General features: G+C 55.9%; 1 protein-coding gene across 1 annotated transcript; it reads right to left on the bottom strand.

The window, feature by feature from the left end:
* Positions 1–1,289: 1,289 nt before the first annotated feature.
* KLHL21 (kelch like family member 21) lies at positions 1,290–13,118 on the bottom strand. Its single transcript, XM_032394696.1, has 4 exons — positions 12,059–13,118; positions 9,443–9,848; positions 5,852–5,924; positions 1,290–4,691 (listed from the first exon to the last, which is right to left on the bottom strand). The coding sequence occupies exons 1-4, from the start codon at positions 13,077–13,079 to the stop codon at positions 4,398–4,400; spliced, it is 1,794 nt and encodes a 597-aa protein (XP_032250587.1). The 5' UTR covers positions 13,080–13,118; the 3' UTR covers positions 1,290–4,397.
* Between the last annotated feature and the right edge of the window lie 4,917 nt (positions 13,119–18,035).

Raw genomic sequence — 18,035 nt, 5'->3', positions numbered from 1 at the left:
CAAATTCCTGCTCAGCTTTATTTATAGCACTGTGACCCAACCAAATGATTGCTCCATTTCCTCGTTTTTAATGGAGCTGGGAACAGTACACACGTTGTAGACAAGGACTGTTGCAGTTACCTGCGGCTGGATGGCAGGCCACCCGAGGATTTCCCTGGAGGCTGGAGGGCCCCCGGGGGTCCATGCCTGGCGACACGGTGCTGGCTGTGGGCCTAGGCCCCTCTCCACAGGCTTCCTCACAGCACGGTGGCTGGCTGCCGGGCCAAAGTTGTGAGGCCTTTTTATGACGTAGCCCTCAAGTCACACAGCGTCACTTTTGCCAGGCTGTGTTGGTCCAGGCAGTCACCAGAGCGTCTCTCCCCGGATTCAGGGGGAGGGGATGGGTGTTAAGGACTGCACACACTTTACAACCGCCCTACCCGGAGCATAGGGTCCCTGCTCAGTGCTTGGCACAGAGCAAATTCTGAATTGGGTAGTGATGGTCGTGACCAAGAGCTTAAGTCAAGCACGACCTAAATCCCATCCCTGGGACATTCCCGAAACACCAGCCCCACGCGATGCCAAGCTCCTCCTGGAGTCTGAGGAGGACAGTGATCTCTTTTAGACCCAGAACCCATCTAAACATCTTTCCTTTTATTCCTTGACCACTGGGGCACTCTGGTAAAGACCATATTCAGGTACAACAACCAATGCCCAGGCTATGCGCTGTCTCAAGTCTACTTCGGTGAAGTTATTACTTTTTTTAAAGGTTTTATTTGACAGAGAGAGTGAGAGAGCACAAGCAGGGGGACCAGAAGGAGAGGGAGAAGCAGAAAGCTAAGCAGAAAGCCCGATGCGGGCTCGATCCCAGGACCCCAGGATCATGATCTGAGCTGAAGGCAGACGCTTAACCATCTGAGCCACCCAGGCGTCCCTGGTGAAGTTATTAAAAAGATGATAAACTATGGCCTCAAAATGCTCCCTTTCCCTGCCCAGGCATTGGCCTTTTCCTTGCATCCTATGTGAGGAGCCTTTCTGAGCTTCGTGGGCCAAGGGACCCATGGTCTCTCCCCCTACCCCAGGTCTCAAGTTTGCCCACTGCAGATGGGGTCTGACCACTGGAGACCCCACCTTCAGGAGTAGGGGAAAGCGAGGCAGGGGGCAGAGTGCCAAGAGGGGGAGTCAGGGAGGCCAAACCAGCTCTGGAGCGGCAAGTGAGGGTAGGACTCGGGCACCTGCACTCTGCATGTCTGGGGCTCAGCCTCCTCTTCCCACCACTTCCTACCTTGTAATGATGAGACAAAGGGCCTTAAAAGCTTTGCTCCAAGACTGTTAGCATGAGCCCTGGGCACCCCAAACTCTGTCCCCTTCCCCTGCTGGAACGGGGACAGCCCTACACTGCTCTGCCTCTGCCCAAGTTTCTAAGACACCAGCAGCAGGATAAAGACCATGACACCAGGTGTATAGGAAATAGTTTATTTCAAAAAGTATATATTGAAGGCATCTTAAAATCTTAAACAGGATTCCGGACACCTAGGCCTATAGAACAAATAAATAGACAAATCTGCCCCACCCTCTGGGGTTGGAACTAGATGTTGGACACCGAAAGGGGCATGTCCTTTAGTACACAAGAGTCTCTCAAATCATATAAATATAGAATACTTTATAGCAAATCAGCATTAAATACAAGTCACTGAATTTTCATAACTTAATTTGTCTCACAGACCGAAAGTTCTGTACATCCAACACACAGACAGCCCGACCCCCAGCTGGCCCACCTCTGAGCCCAGTCAGCGTGCAGACATCCCCACGTGGCGGGGGCCTCAGCACCGAGGGCCCTGCCAGGGGGAGCAGGGGGGGCGAGGGAGGGCCGGCCCTGAGCCCGGGCCCCCGGCTGGGGTCTGCAGGAACCTGCTGCTGCTGAGGCTGCCGTCTCCCCTTCCTGCCCCTGGTGTTCCAAACCAAAGACGGGGTCTGGGTGGGGGGGACCCGCGGAAGTCGAGAGCGAGTGCAGAGCCACCAGCCGCCACCTGCGTGGCCGCCAGTCACGTGCTAGCTAGTCGCAGTGAAGTCCCAGAAGGAGTAGGAACCAGGACGCGGGGCCCCCGCCGTGAGGGAGCTTCTGCAGGGGAGGCCACACAAAGGCCTGAGCGGGCACCAGCGCTCAGCACTGACCGCGCCTGCTGTGCGGCCCACAAAAGCTGCTTTTGTAAGAAAAACAAGAAGGTGTCTGCAGTGCCCCGTCCCAACAAAAAAGCGTTACAGGATACCTCTCCCTGTAAGTCACCGACCACGGGAAATCCTTGACCTTGACCGAGCCCAGCCCCACTGGAGGGAGGCCGGGAGAGTTCCAGCAACCACAGCACGTGTCCACCCTGCCTTCGCAGAGCGCGCCCACGAGGTCCAGGCCTGCGTTCTTCCTCTGGGAGGGCGCCCTGCAGATGACCGGGCAGCAGTTGCCACATCTACCTGTGTGACATGTCCCCTCACCGAGTGGGCAGGCCCCAGCGGCTGGCACAGGGCCCCATCAGTCCTGAGTGGTGCAGCCCTGGCCTCCCCCTGCCGCTGCCAGGAGACAAGCCATCCTGCCTGCCTGGGCAGCCTCACAGAGCACGGGCGACCTCCGGGGGCTTAGCCTGCTGGGAAGGCACCGAGCCAGAGAGGCATCCCCAGCCCGGGGAGCGTGGAGTCAGACCACCACCTGGGGGACGACAACACTCCTACGAGGAGGGCTGAAGGTGAGACCTGGGCATGAAGAAGCCCAGGCCCAAGGGATCCCACAGCCCTAGGCCTGCCCAGCAGGGGAGTCCCAGGCAGGCCCACCACCCCGTCTTCCCACAGCGCCAGGCACAGTGGGTGTGCGGAGGTGACCAGGTGGGGGACGCCCGAGGGGATGGAAGGGGATGGCTGTGAGCTGGAGCTGCTCCAGCCGGGGGTTCCGGAGCAAGGAGTCTAACCTGACCATGAGGGCATGAGGTGGGGACCCCAGCCTACGGCTCTTGAGGCCACAAGACTTCCTCCCCAGAACCACCCATGCCCTCTGGCCAATAAAAGTGTTTCAGGGCTGCTTATGGAGGGACAGTGCTAGAAGGTTTTTCTTCTACTGGTAAGAACGCATCTCCAACTTAGTTCACTGGGAAAGGCAACTCAATGAACACTTGCTTTCCGTGTTTCTAATGAGGGAGATGGGAACATCCTCTTCTTTGGAAGAAAGACAAATCCAACCAAAAGTTACTTGGGGATCTGGGGAAGACAAGACCACTCACTCCGCAGAGAAAACCAGGGACCCCTGAGCTGTGGAGTTTCCCAGGAGCTCCTCCTGCCACCCTCCTGGAGAAGCCCCAGGCTTTGGAGGAGTGGGGGGCGTCACCCTGCCCTGCAGAAACGGCACCGGAAGACGTTAAAGAATCAATCCAGGACTCTGTTTTTCGCTGCCTCCCTCCCCGCCTCCCCCTTCTTCTAAGGAAGGGCCAAACTGCATTTCAAACCTTGCAGCCAACTGTGGGGGCTGCCCTGCCCAGGGCTTCCTTTGGAAGCAGCAGGATCCTTTGCCCCCATGGGAGGGCGAGGGCACCTGCAGCCATCTGCCTGGCTGGGCTTCCATGACAAACTCCTGGGCCTCCCAGTAAGAAGCTACCACCTGGCACCTGTGGGCTTTTGCGCTCTCCTGCATCCACCTGGGAGGACAGTCCCGGAGAGGTCTCCAAGCAGGTGGCAATAGGCCAGCTGGAGGGGTGGGCGGATGGGGACACCCAGCGTTTGCCTCAGCCCAGGTTCATTGGAGATAGGATTTACTCAGCACGTCCCTCGGGGCCCTCTTCAAGGCCGCACTCCTGTCCGGTCCCACTGGGCTGCATCGCTGGGATCACCCCAGTGTTTCAGTGTGACACCCCAGCAGGGGGGAGGAGCCAGGCAGGCAGATCCCCTCTGTCCGGGAAGGTGGCCCACTGGGATGTCCGGCACTGGACGTGGAGTTTGGGACCTGCTGCAGCCATCGTCGGCCCGCTTCCCGATGCTCCACACAGGCCTGGGAAGGCCAGCCCGGACCACTCCGAGACTCTCAAAGGAGGACTGAGACCCACAAGTAGCCCTCCTCTCTGAGGTGGGAGCAAGGAGGCGTAGGCAGGGGCAGCAGGAGGGGTCACCTGCTGGAGCCAGAGACTTGGGCTGGCAGGGAGGCCGCTCTTCCTGGACCGAGGGAGGGGCGTCTGCAACGGGCTGTGGTCCCAGCAGCTGTGAGTCAGGCTCCACAAGGACAGAAACTCTCCTGGGGTCAGAGCCTGAGGCTCACTGAGCAGCCCGAGCCCAGGCTCCACCTGCCGAGCCCAGCCTGTCCTGGTGCACGGAGGAGGGGCTCACCGCCCCCCGCAGACGTGCCGTGTCACCTGCACCGAGGCCCTCCCCGGGCCGGGCCGGGGCTAGTGCAGCTGGCCGGGGCTCTGCGGCAGCCGGGGCCGGGCCACATCCAGGTCGCTGCTGCCACTGGCCAGTTCAAAGCCGCGCCCGCCCGAGGGCATCTGGGGCATGAACTGGCGGAAGATGCTGACGCTGCCATGCCAGAAGGTGGGCTCTGGGAGCCGTCCCACGACACTCCAGGCCCGAGTCTCTGGGTCATAGGCCTCCACCACGTCAGAGAGTTCAAACGTATTGTCGTAACCACCTGAGACATAGAGCTTCCCTCCAAGGACGGCCAGGCTGCCCCCCACGTGCACCTGCGGGCCAAAGGGGATGGGCAAGTGGAGGCTGGCAGCCAGGGCACGGCGGGGACCCCCCCGTCTCTCTCCATGGAGAAGGTGCCCAGGACCCTCGGGAAAGGTGGCCTCCGCACCCTTCCCAGGACAGACCTGCATGCTTCCTACACCCCAGCTCAGAAAACAGGCCCCAGGGGGTCCCAGGCCATGCCTGGTCCCTGTGATGCTGGGAGGCTGCTGGAGCAGCGAGTCTCCCCGCAAGCAGCATCAGCTTGAGGCAGCCTGGGCTGGGCTGCTCTCCTCGTCCCACAGGTGGGAAAACAGCCTTGTGGGGCTGATGGAGGCAGAGCCAGGTCTGGACCAAAGTCTGAGCTCTGACCCGCAAAACCGGACCACCCCATCTTTCCCAAATTTGCTCTAATTAACGGGTAGGTCGTTATGGGGAAAAACAAAGTTACATTTCCTAAACGTAACAATGTTAAACTGGGATGTTGGGAATTGTGACAGTCGTCACAACTGCCATGCAGAGGTAGCATGAGAACAGGTTTGGAAATTTTAAGGAAGACAAAAAAGATGTGAGCGGATTTACACAACTCTCTGGGACTAAGGGAACTGCCCACGTGGCCAAATGCTGCCACGCTTTCCCAGCTCCATCACAGACCTCTCTTCTCAATAAACGGAAAGGAGAGACCCTGATCAGATAGCAACACTGTCCTGTTTAGGGTACACAGTAGGCACTCAATAAATGTCTTCTCAGGGTCACTCCTGTCTGACCTCATGCTCTCTGCTGTCCCCTTGTTCACTCTGCTCCAGCCACACTGGGCTGGGGGGCTTCTTCTACGACCACACTAGGCACACTCTGCCCCAGGGCCTTTGCACTTGCTGTCCCTCTGTGGAACGTTCTTCCCCACATGCTGACTTATAAAGCAGGTACCCAATAAACACGGGCCTGCATGGATGAACTCGCTAAACTGTCTGACCTAGGGATTTATGTAAGGTCTCAGTGCCCCACAGTACAAACTGAGGGAAAAACCAGTCCTCTCTTAAGTGACATAACCCTGGGAAAGGCCTCAACACAGGCCCCACCCACCAGGACTAGTTCCCAGACACGTCATGGCAACGCTTTGGCCAGAAAACAGGACAAGCCTGTGCTTCCAATGCCAACACGTCTGCATATTTACCTGATTCATAGATGGGATCTTGTCCCATTCGTTCTTTGTGGGGTTATACACGTCCACCTCCGCAGAATCGTCCCTGGGGGGGGGGGGGGGGGAATGTGTCAGAGCCAGGAGGAAGCATCCCTGGGTGTGAGGAGCTAGAGAGCAGGGCCACACAGGCCCCTGTCCCTTGGGAACTTCTTTGATGCCATCTGAAGTCCAGAGGCCAGTGAGACCCTAGCGCTGGTTTGCAGGGGCCAATTTCAGGCCCTCACACCTATCTGGCTTAGGCTCTGAGGCCGGAACCAGACTCTGCTTCTCAAACCTGAAGACACAGCTTCCGGTGCTTAAACCCTTCCCACCGCTCTACACCAGGGCAGCCTCCCTGCCCCCACTGGCGGCCCCACTTCGGATCTGAACTCATCACAGCTCTTCCCACCCATCTGCTCTCGGTCTTCCGATCTGGGCTCGTCTTCCCTTCCATGGCTGACCGGGCCAGGCCAGCCTCCTGCCCGCCCCACGGCACACTGCCATGCGCCCTGGCCCCGTCCACGGTCAGCCCCCCAAGTCTCCTCCCGTTCCCTGCTGTGTCCTGGGTGCCCAGCAGGACAGCCACGGTCACGGGAAAGCCACGGTCACCAGTGCTGCCCTTCCCTTTGGGGTCAGGATCCTGCAACCTTGTTTGACATCCTCTTGGTCCCTGCAACAAAAGGCTCAAAGGCCCAGCCTCGAAAAGCAGAGACACGAGCCCCCAAACAGCAGTGACAGCAACGAGTCAGGGGTCAGCAGAAGGGCCAGTCAGCTGGGCCTCAGACAGCACACTCCGTAGCAACTCCCCAACGCCGCCCGCCGCCGTACGCGCAGGGGCGACCACGGACTAAGGGGTGGCTGCATTCCACAAAAACCGTATTTACGGACACAGAAATGTGAATTTCGTGCAACTTTTCACATCATAAAATACCACTCCTGCTTGGATTTTTTTCCCCCCAACCATTTCAAGGTGTAAAAACCATTCTTAGTTTGTGGCCCCCATGATGAGGACAATTAGCTCGGCTGCCCTCCCCCAGCACAGAGCTATAAACTGCAGCCGCAGGCGCCAGGCTGGACGGTGCTCCCAGCATCTCCTCCTGCGGGGGGCTGGGCACCCCGGCCAAGGAGCCGCACACAGGGACCGGGCGGGCCACTGGAGAAGGGAGGGGCCCAGGGCAGCAGCAGCAGCTGAGGAGCTGAGGCCTCGGCCCAGCACTGGGTACTTGTGGACAGGAGCTGCCCGGACAGGTGGCGTTCTGAGCAGGGCATTACGTGGCTTATTAGGCAGCGGGGTGCATGAACTGGGTGGCTCTGGGACGAACACTCAAGTGCATCAGAACGAGACCCCGGGCCTTGCCCGCACTGTTCCCCCCGAGGACAATCGGGCTGCCTTTCCCCGATGCTCACTCTCTCCGCCTGGTTTGGGGGGCGGGGTGTTGAGGCAGAGCGGAGCCTGCCACCCCCAGGCTCCAATGGCTTAGGTGAACCCATGCAAAGGCTAACAGTGGGCACGGGGGGCACCCTAATGCTTCCACGGGGGGGTGGGGAGGGCGGTTAGCAACTGACAAGAGGCTCCATCGTGGAGGAGCAAGGCACAGGGGGCCTTCGGGGGGCAGACTGGTCCTTGAGCCCATTTTGCTTTAGGATCACAGGGCACGGAGGACATTCTCAAAGGCGCTCAAGCTGGAACTGCTACCGAAGGGCTGAAGCCAAGGTTCTGGCACTCTCAGAAGTATTTATAGCTGTCCCCAGCCCCTCTCTGAAGACATCTACCTTGACTTGGGGGAGGGAGAGCTGGGTAAAGGGTCAGATGGTGTTTTATAGCAGGACCAGAGCTGCGGGAGATCCCAGGATTTTCTCAGAGCGGCCCTGTAGGTTCCTGGCATACAAGGACGCGTGGCAAACGGTGCCATCTCTGTGCTGAAGGTGCTCACCAAGAAAGCCTGAGAAGGGAGCCTTGGGTCTTGGGGAGTGGCGGGGGCAGACAAAGGCCAGCGCAGCTTAGAACTCGAGACAAGGGGAACCCAGTACATACTTCCTTGGAGGCTCCCCATTCAAAGCCCCAGCCTAAAGGGGACGGAGGAAACTACAGTTCAGACCTTACCCTTCCCTCCTGGTCCCACAGCTTCAGACAGGCTCCAGGCCAAGGAGGGAGGAGCAGGGACGCACACCTGCAAGCGCACGCACACACACACACACACACACACGCACACACGCACACACACACGCGCACACACACGCACGCACACACACGCGCGCGCACACACACGCACGCGCACACACACGCGCACACACACACGCACGCGCACACACGCACGCACACGCACACACGCACACGCGCGCACGCACACACGCACGCACACACACGCGCGCGCACACACACGCACACGCGCACACACACACACGCACGCACACGCACACGCGCGCACACACACACGCACGCGCACACACACGCGCACACACACACACGCACGCACACACACACACACACACACACGGAGGCTGAGCACAGCAGGCAGGAGCCCCCAGATGCCCACTGGCCCACGACGAGGGGGAATCTGGCTGTGGCAGGTCACCAAGACCCCCTGGCCACCCATCTCCGCCCCACACTGGCAAGGACACAGCCTGGCCCGGGGAAACCATTATACCAGGACCCGGGCTGGCTATCCTTGATTCAAACCTGGTGCGTCCCGTACGTCCCTACCCCCAGAAGCCTCCGTTGCTATCTGTGAAGCAGGGATGACCAGTGGTGCCCATCTCATCAGATGGTCACGGAGATCGACTCGGAGACAGGCCACAGAAAGCTCAGGGCCCTGCCATGTGCTGAGTCTCGTCATCGTCATTGTGTCTCCCAGGTAGCTTTGGGGCCGGCTCCATCCCAGGTCCCTCCCTGGTCCAGTGTGGCTGTGGGGTCCTTAGAGAACAGCATTCACTCCGCAGGACTGTGAGGCTTCCCTGGGCCAGCTCGGGTAGGGAGGGAAGGGGCAGGACCTGCACAAATGCACTGACGGCCCAAGTGCTGCTTTAAATCGAGGGGTGGAGCCCCCACCTACCTCCTGCACCTGGCGGCCGAGCGTGGACACTCTGCTAGGTGAACACGGGGTCCCTCGGACAAGGCAGCCCCTCCCCAGAGACTCAAGTGCCCAGAGAGCTCTCCCCTAGTCTTTTTAAGATTCAAAATCCCTCTTAGGTAGGACAGGTTCCTTTATAACAAGTGCCTTCTGAGAACCACCAGGGCTTAGACTGGGATCCTCCAGGTGGAAGAGCAGGCAAAGCAACACATTTTATTTAGCTTCTAGGAATCTCAAGTTCTCTGGAAGGACCCAACTCTAATCAATCAATCAGTCAATCAAAGGCTCTAACTCCCTCAGTTAGGGTCCCTTGATGAAGGAAACCTAGAAGCCCACAGAAACTGTTCTAAGAAACGGGGCAGAACAAAGGCTCCAGGTTGGAAAGACCTGGCTGGGATCCCAGCTCGGGCTGCTTCCTCATCTACGAAATGGGGAGCACGGCGAGGATGTACGTGCCTCAGCACCGGGCCTGGGAAGGAAGACTGAGAAGTGGCCTCGGCCACTGGGGACTCACCTGATGAAGTACATAAGTCCGTTCAGAGTCACGGTCTTGGGCGCGAAGGACCAGGGTGGGAGCTGGCCGCAGTCCACCAGCGACCACAGGTCGGTGTCCGGGTGGTAGCACTGCATCACCATGGTCTCCTCGCCGGCCAGGGAGCCGATGGCGTAGACGCGGCCGCGGCAGGCGGTGGTGGAGCAGTTGTCCATGGGGTAGGTCATGGGCTGCAGGGCCTCCCAGGAGTCCGCGGTGTGGTCGTAGCGCTCCGTGCTGTCCGCAGCCACCACGTACAGCAGCCCGTCCAGCACGGAGGAGCTGTGGTACTCGCGGGCCTTCAGCATGGGTGCCACCTCCGTCCACTCGTTCACGCTGGAATTGTACCTCCACACGCAGTCATAGAGCCGGGAGCCGTCAGACCCACCTGCCGGGACGTGCGGGGGACAGGTCAGCCCATGCTGACTCGGGCTGAGTCACCCACCCCTGCCTCCATGAACTTCCCCAAGGGAGTCTCCCAGGGCAGGAAGTAACTTCATTGGGTTTCAATGTAAACACCGGTCCCCTCCCGTCCTCTTTCACCAAAGCTGCGGCTGGGGGCTGGCTCCATGCTGGGGTGAAGTCCGTGCACATGCTGACCACAGCCTGGGAGGACAACAGAGCCTCAGGCCATAAGAACACTGCTAAATCTGTGTGGGTCAAGCAAAGGCCCTGTGGCCGCAATTCTGAGTAAACTGCAATCTCAGTCTGGACGGCCCCATTCACTGTCAAACACCTCAACTGAACCAGGGCATCCGTCTCAGCGCCAAAACTTCTGGTGAGCCACAAAGCAGGTGGGTTAAGGTGCACAGGGACTTGTTCGAGGAATTCTCGCCTTTCTGGGCGCCCCCCCCCCAAAACAAGCCAGCGCCAGGACAAGTGGAGAGGAAATCTACTTCACTCTGCACACAAGAACCTGACAGGGCAAGTAACAGGAGTGGAATTCTGGGGCCTCCAGTTCTTGATTAGGTGCAGGTTACCGACACGTGCTCTGTCTGGGTAAACGCATCAAGTCCTACAAGTACAATGTCCACTCTCTCCACGTTTCTTTCAAAAAAGAGCTAGCCCCCCAACCCCCCACCAGTGGGGCTGGCTATAATTATAAATTAAACCAGGTCTTCCCAGCACATTAGAATTTCCACAGTGTGAAGGGACCCCCAACAACCCTGGGGGTCGCATCCCCTACTGTCCCCAAAGTTGGTGCCACAAGGCAGAGGATGCATGACATTCTGTCTGCCTCATAGCCTTGAGTTTTTTTAAAAGACAAAGCTCTTACAAGTGCACTCCACCTGCTTTCTTCCTTGTAAAGGGTAACTGTCCAAGGCAGCTGAAGCCAGTGCTGTCGCCCCATGGAATTCCCTACAGGCAGCTGTATGGAATGACCCAGCCACCTGTCTAAACCCACAGGATTAGCTGCTCCGCTGAGACATTTATGGAAGGGGTGTGCAAAGTTGGGGCGAGTCTAACCAGTTCTGGGAGGGAGTTCACCGGCCAGACTTTCGTATGTTGGGAGGGCGCAGCTCCCAAACTCAGGGCCAGTCTCAGGTTGGAAAGGGACCCATTCCAGCATATTCCAGCAAAGGCTGAAACAGAGCAGCAGGCCAAAGAGGAACTGAGCGTGTCCTCAGGCCAGGATTCCTCCACTTGTCAACCGGAGGTGGCGGGGGACGGACGAGGAGGACGACGACGACAACGACGACGACGACGACACACCAGAGCTCAGAGCTGGCTTTCTCCTGAATGTGCCGGGCTGGGCCGGGCCCCAGCCTCGGTTCCCTGACTGATAACAGCCTTCTGCAGGGCCCAGTGCTTGCGGAGTCCGGTTCTTTCCTTATATAGCTGTCACAGAGACCGCCCCTCCTCACCCCAGGGAAGGAGGTAGCCCCATGTCTGAACTGGGATTCATCTTTAATGAAAAATGTGGGAGATACCCAAGACCAGAGCAGGCTGGGACCCGCCCAGCATGACTCGGCAGTGTTTTGGGGTTTGGGCCAAGTAACTGGAAGAAAACCTCTTAGCATGTGACCATGTTTACAGTCCCTGGGCCGCGAGCAGCCTAAACACCATGTGACCCCTAGCGCACAGCCTAGGTGCAAGCCTGAGGGAACCTTATCGCTGGTGACAGAATGAGTGCGTCAGGGGGCCCGTGTGGCTCAGCTGGGCGGGAGAAATCTCCAGGACCCGGAACGGATGTCTCACGGAGCTCCAGGCCCTGCCTGTCCCTGGATTCCTTAGGGAGAAAGAGAAAGCACCCATTGTGTGGGGTGAATGACCCTGTATCCTCTATCCAAATGGGGGTGGGGGCACCTCCCGGGCAAGGAGTGGGCTCATCTGTCATCTAGGCTGGCACCCCCGCACCGGGAACAAAGAGACCACAAGCAGCTGCTTGTCCCCGCTCACACAACGGTCTTCTAGGTCGAAAGCCCCAGCTCTAGAAATGTACCCACTGGCCAGCTGAGGGCGGGGGGCCGGGCAACGGGCCGCTCGCACTGTGGGGCGGTCCCGGGATTCACAGGTTCCTCCAGCGGGAACACACGCTCTCCCACGGGCGCGGGAGGCTAACCCAGGGTCCCCCCGGCGGGCCCCCAGTCCCCTCACCCGTCACGTAGATGTCGTTGCCCAGCGCCACGATGCTGTAGCCCCCGCCCAGGTGGTCGGGGAACTCGGCCAGGTAGCGCCACTGGCCCGTCTGCGGGTTGTAGCAGTCGACGGTGACCAACTCGTCGCAGTCCTGGTCGCAGCCGCCCACGAGCACGAGGATCTCGGCGAGGCCGGTGGAGGGGCGCGGGCGCATGCGGGGGCAGGGCCCGCGGTCGTGGCGGTCGTAGCGCGCAGCCTGGAAGTCGCGTGCCTCGCGCAGCAGGCGCAGGCAGGGCGGGCAGCGCGCCACCAGCGGCTCGGCCTCGACGTGCGCCAGCAGGTAGAAGCGGCGCACGAAGGGCAGGCGCACAGCCTCGAGCAGCTGCGGCCAGTGCGCGGCGCGGCGCGGCGGGTCCGCGCGCACCCAGCGCAGCGCCAGCTGATAGGCGGCCTCCTCCTTGGGCACGCACAGCCCGTCGTCGTGCAGGTAGCGCAGCAGGCGCGCCAGCGGCAGGCGCTCCAGCTGCTCGGGGCCCAGCTCGCCCACGTGGCGCAGGATGAAGCGCTGCGCCGCGCTCGCCAGCCCCGCGCAGCTGAAGGCCTCGGCGAAGTCCTGCATGTCCAGGCAGTTGGCCAGGTCGAGCTGCTGCTGCAGGAAGGCGCCGCACGCCTCCTTCACCGCCGGGAACTGCAGCAGGTCGGCGGCTCGCAGCAGCGGCTCGGCGTTGTCGCCGCTCACCGCCACGCGGCCCGTGTAGCTGAAGTCCAGCAGCAGCTGCAGCATGTCGGGCGGCACGCCGTGCAGGCGCACCCGCTCGGCGCGGCTCTCGCGCAGCTGTCCCGCGAACATGGCGCGGAAGTAGGGGCTGGCGGCCGCCAGCACCGCGCGGTGCGCGGGGAAGTCGCGCCCGCCCGCCGCCTCCAGCGTCACGTCCAGGAACTTGCGCTCGGCGCGGAGCTGGCTCAGGCCGCGCAGCAGGCTCAGCGCGTGCGCGGGGTCCGAGAAGGGCAGCACGGCCAGGGGCGCCGGCCGCTCCATGGCGCCGTCGCTGGGGACACTGGAGCGCGCCGCGGCCGGGGCCAGCGGGAGGAACGCCGCGCGCCCCGCGCCCGCCGCTATAAGTACTGCCGGGCGGCGCGGCCTCGGGGGCGGGCCCGGGAGGGCGGGGCGTCGCTGGGCCCCGCCCACTTAACCCCTCCGGGTCCGGCGGCGCCGCCCGCCCCGCGCCCCAGGCTGAGTCACCGGCCCGCTCGCCCCGTGTCCGCGCCTTTCCGGGGCTGCCCGCGCCCCCCGCCCGAGCCGGGCACGCCGGGCGACGAGTGTCCTCTCTCCGGCCGGGGTCGGGGGCCTCTAGGGCCCGCCCACGACCCACCGGGCCCGGCTGCGGAGCGAAAGCCGGCGAAGGCGAGCTCGGCGCCCGGAACCCGAGCCACCCCTTTCGCGCCAGACTTCCCTACTGCGTCGGCCCCTGAGCCCCTGGGCGGCTCGCTACAATGCCTTTTTCTTGTTTTGTTTTGAATTCCACTGGTTCCAAGGGTTGCTAGATAGCCTTATCGCTGGGCTGATTTCAAAGGACAGGATTTTTACAATTCAGGACCAAAGCTTGAACAAGTATAAGCTTTTTAGGTGACGTTTTTTCTTGGCGCATTTATAAGTGACACGAGGCCGGATGCCAGGAATCCGCTCCACTGTGTTCCTGCAGGAGTTTCAAACTTGACTAACTCTTAGGTCATTAACTTTCGTCAGGGCACAAGGCGCAGTTTTAGTTGCCGATTCATAGAGACTCAGGCTCCAGAGCTGTCTTGAGAAGGGGAAAGGCCTGCTCGGGTTCGACCCCAGACCTCCTGGCCCCCCTCTCCTGGAAATGGAAGGCAGAGAGTAGGAGACAGTCGTAAGAATTCAGAAGAAAGCACTATGAGGCTGAACAAAAGGCTCAAGGACCAGAAAATTACAATCATAGAAGTAATGTAAATAATTCCGGGGAAAATAGCAGTTTTTCCTATTCCAGGAGAGGGGACACTAGGGGCCTGGGGACAGTGCCTTTAGTTCAAGGTCAGACAGGGGAGTGCCTTGAAAACCAGGGGTGTGGGCGTTCAGGAACGTCACAGTCACTTGTGGGGTGACTGTGAAGAAAGGAATCTTCCTTATTTTGGTTCCAGGAGATACAATGCCAGCACTTTGAACGTAGCCACGGTTTTTCTTTAATGTACTCTTTGCCCACTTTTAGAAAAGACCCTTATTTCGAATCCAGTCCTTTTGTTTCTCGAAAGAAACCTGGGTTTTGGTTATTTAATAGCCCCCACGCAGGCCCCGTGGGCCTCGCAGACATTCCTGGGGAACGCCTCACCCGCTTGCCCACGTGTGTCCCCGGGGGGGCCAGGCACACAGGAGGTGGGAGGGGGGGATGGTGTCATTTCTTGGTTCCAGCTAAGTCAGTGCAACCTTTGGAGAAGACATCTTGTTTTTATTTCATCTCTGAAATGCAAACTGCAGGCTTTCCCTTGTCCTCGTGAATCTCATCATCTTGCCATGAGAATGTATCTGGTCCAAATTTCAGCATGGGAAGCACAGGCCTAAGTAAGAAAACATTCAGGTACCCAGGCAGCTGCCTGTTGCCCATAGATGGACTGTTCACACAGCTATTAACGGCAGCGGCAGCATTCCTGGGCCCAGGAGCCCGGCCAATAGCTTACTTGCACAGGCTTTGTGACAAGAAAGTCTGAGTAGCCAGGAAGTAGGATGTTTGCAGGGAAAAGTACTCCAGTCCCTCTGGGTCAGAACACGTCCACCTTGCAGAAAGCAAAGCTTTAATAAATCAAAAATATTTCGGTAGTGAATGTTTCATGTAACTATTTAAATAAATCAGCCTTACTGTGAAGCCTTGATGAATGATGATGCATATGTTTATTGAAATGGAAAGATAGGGGCGCCTGGGTGGCTCAGTCGTTAAGCGTCTGCCTTTGGCTCAGGTCATGATCCCAGGGTCCTGGGATCGAGCCCCACATCAGGCTCCCTGCTCCGCGGGAAGCCTGCTTCTCCCTCTTCCACACCCCCTGCTTGTGTTCCCTCTCGCACCGTGTCTCTGTCAAATAAATAAATAAAATCTTAAAAAAAAAAAAAAGAAATGGAAGGATATTCATGCTATCCTGTCGAGCTGATTACTGGTAGTATCACCCAATTTGTTGTCTGTATTCATATGCCTACAAGACAATTGTGAAGGTAACGTATTCTCTAGGTGGTTAGGTTTGTTTCGTTTGTGCTTGCCTGTATTTTCCATTCTGTGTATTAAGGAAATAATACGTTTAAAATAAAATTAAAAATTCAGTTTTTGAGAAAAAGGGTATATTAATATCTGGGACCTAAAAGGGGAGCATTTGAAGCCATGTGTACATATCTAAGTCAACAAAGGAATTTGGTCAGAAAATAAAGAAACAGATTTAGACCCATCAGCTGTTTGGAAATTTGAAGAACCTACTAACCCAGGCACGCTATCTAGTTCCTTTTTTCACTCATCAACCTTAAGAGTTGAAGATGGGAATGTGAGAAATTCATTTACTGAAGTATGACCATGTGATTGATATAGTTGGCAAACTTTTTTTTTTTTTTAAGATTTTATTTATTTGACAAGAGACCTAGCGAGAGAGGGAACGCAAGCAGGGGGAGTAGGAGAGGGAGAAGCAGGCCTCCCGCCAAGCAGGGAGCCCGATGCGGGGCTCGATCCCAGGACCCTGGGATCATGACCTGAGCCGAAGGCAGACGCTTAACGACTGAGCCACACAGGCGACCCGTAGTCGGCAGACTTGAAATGTCATTCCACAGCTTGCCATGGTAGAAACACTAGTGTTTGGTAAGAAAAGTGTTAAATCTAGTCAACGACCCATAGTTTAGGGGGAAATGTTTGTATTTAAAGATTAAACTTCTGGGGAGAGGGCAGCTGGGGGGCTGGGGGGTGCGGACAAAAAAAAAAGATTAAACTTCAACTATGAAAGTTTTAAAAATTTACCTCTTCCACGATCATGAAAATGGTCTCTGCCTGAGTAACTTCTTCATGATAAAGTAATTTAATGAGATTTAACAAATAATGGTACCATTTCATTTTAAACATTCAAACTATGCAATTTTGATATCTGAATTCTAATTTTAGGCAGACAGGACAAGAGGTCACTGAGATCATTTTACAAAAGCCACTGTTATCCTCCTTTTCCCCCCCTTTGCGAACATTTAGGAACACATACTTTAGCATTTATACAATCAAAAAAGAGATTGCGCCTTTTTTCCTATCATACACCCTGATTCTTTTCTGCTTCTGGACCACCTAAAGTGTGGCTTGTAATAAACTTACTCTATGTAAACTTTTCTTTAAGGAACGCTACAGTATTCCCTATTTATTAAGTGCACTATATATGTAAATGATACGGTAGATCAAAACATTTCAACAGTATCTGGCATAGTGTTAGCTATTAATGTTTATGGTTTACCGGTATGAGCCATAACACAGCAAGTTCATTTGATCTCTGTGTATAAGTTATTTTTCTTGCTATATAAAGAGCTGACAATACATGGTTTAAAAATTATTTATTAATGACTTAAAACTATTCATATATATATATATATTCATACAGTGGTCAAGGTACGAAAAGTTGAACAAGACAATTTGGGGGAATTATCACGTTTTTTTCTTCTCCTGGAGATGGAAGTGGGAAAGTCAGAAAATTGCAGCTGGGAACGATCCACAGGAATTCCATACTATTAAAGCTGAACAAAAAGCTGAACCACCAACAAGCATTTCTGGGAAAGACAAACCTTTGGTTATGTTCATGCCTGCACTCAAGCACTAAGTTATAATGGGAGGCAGAAAGCTTTCCTGAATGTTCCCCAAATGAATGTAGTGTAGCTGGTGAGATTTAGAAAGGTGAAACTATATTTGGTAACCCAATTAAAATAACTACATTCTCAAGTTACTTACTGGGAAACTATGGTATTCTTAGTATTTTAAAACTTGTCACAACCTGTCTAACATTGGTTTTTTTCTTCTTTTCCAAATAACTATAATCATCAGATTATAATACATATATATATATAATTTTTTTTTTTTTTTTTTTTTTTAAGCAGAAAACAAGGAATCACAGACTCCAAGAATCTGGCTACTGTGGCTAATGCTCTTGCATTAATCCTTGAATTCCAAATTTGCCTCCTGGAGCCCAGGTGTAGTGGAGGACACCTGAGAAATAGACTAGATAAACCAACTACATTTCCCCACATGTACATATTATGCTATTGAATCTGGGTCAATTATTGGTATTCTAGTCCTTCCCTGAGTCTAGGAATGGGATGGTAGATATAATGTCTAAATCTCCTCCAAAGGGCTAAATTTCTAAGGGGAATCAAAGGAAGGAGGCCAAGAAGGTCCTCCATGAAAATATTGGAGTGGCAGGCAGGGAAACAAGCAGACTACATCAGGTAGTATTGGTCACATCTGTGTACTAAGAACTACTATTTATGAGTAACTTACTCAAGAAATATCTATTGCGGGATGCCTGGGTGGCTCAGGTCATGATCCCAGGGTCCTGGCATTGAGGTCCACATGGGGCTCTCTGCTCAGTGGGGAACCTGCGTCTCCCTCTCCCTCTGCCTGCAACTCCCCCTGCTTGTTCTCTTTCTCTCTGTCAAATAAATAAATAAAATCTTAAAAAAAAAAAAAAAAAAAATTATATATATATATATATATATATATATATATATATATATATATATATATTGAATACCTATTCTGAGCAAGAGTTATCACTGTTACATGACACAACCCAGGTATGGAATGTTCTTTCCTCAGTGTGACTGAGTGGTTCCATTCAATATAGATCCCTGAATTCTAGGGTTTTGTCTTCAAGTCCATTATTATTATGAACAAATTCTTTATTTCACTTTCTTAATGGGAAGGGGATTTAATATTTCCTACGTGAAAAATTACATCACTGCCAACAATGATCAGTTACA

Source organism: Phoca vitulina, unplaced genomic scaffold (genome assembly GCF_004348235.1).
Source record: "Phoca vitulina isolate PV1807 unplaced genomic scaffold, GSC_HSeal_1.0 scaffold2, whole genome shotgun sequence".
Taxonomy (NCBI): Eukaryota; Metazoa; Chordata; class Mammalia; order Carnivora; family Phocidae; genus Phoca; species Phoca vitulina.
Note: the sequence above shows the minus strand (reverse complement) of the source record. Positions and strands in the feature narration are given on the sequence as shown.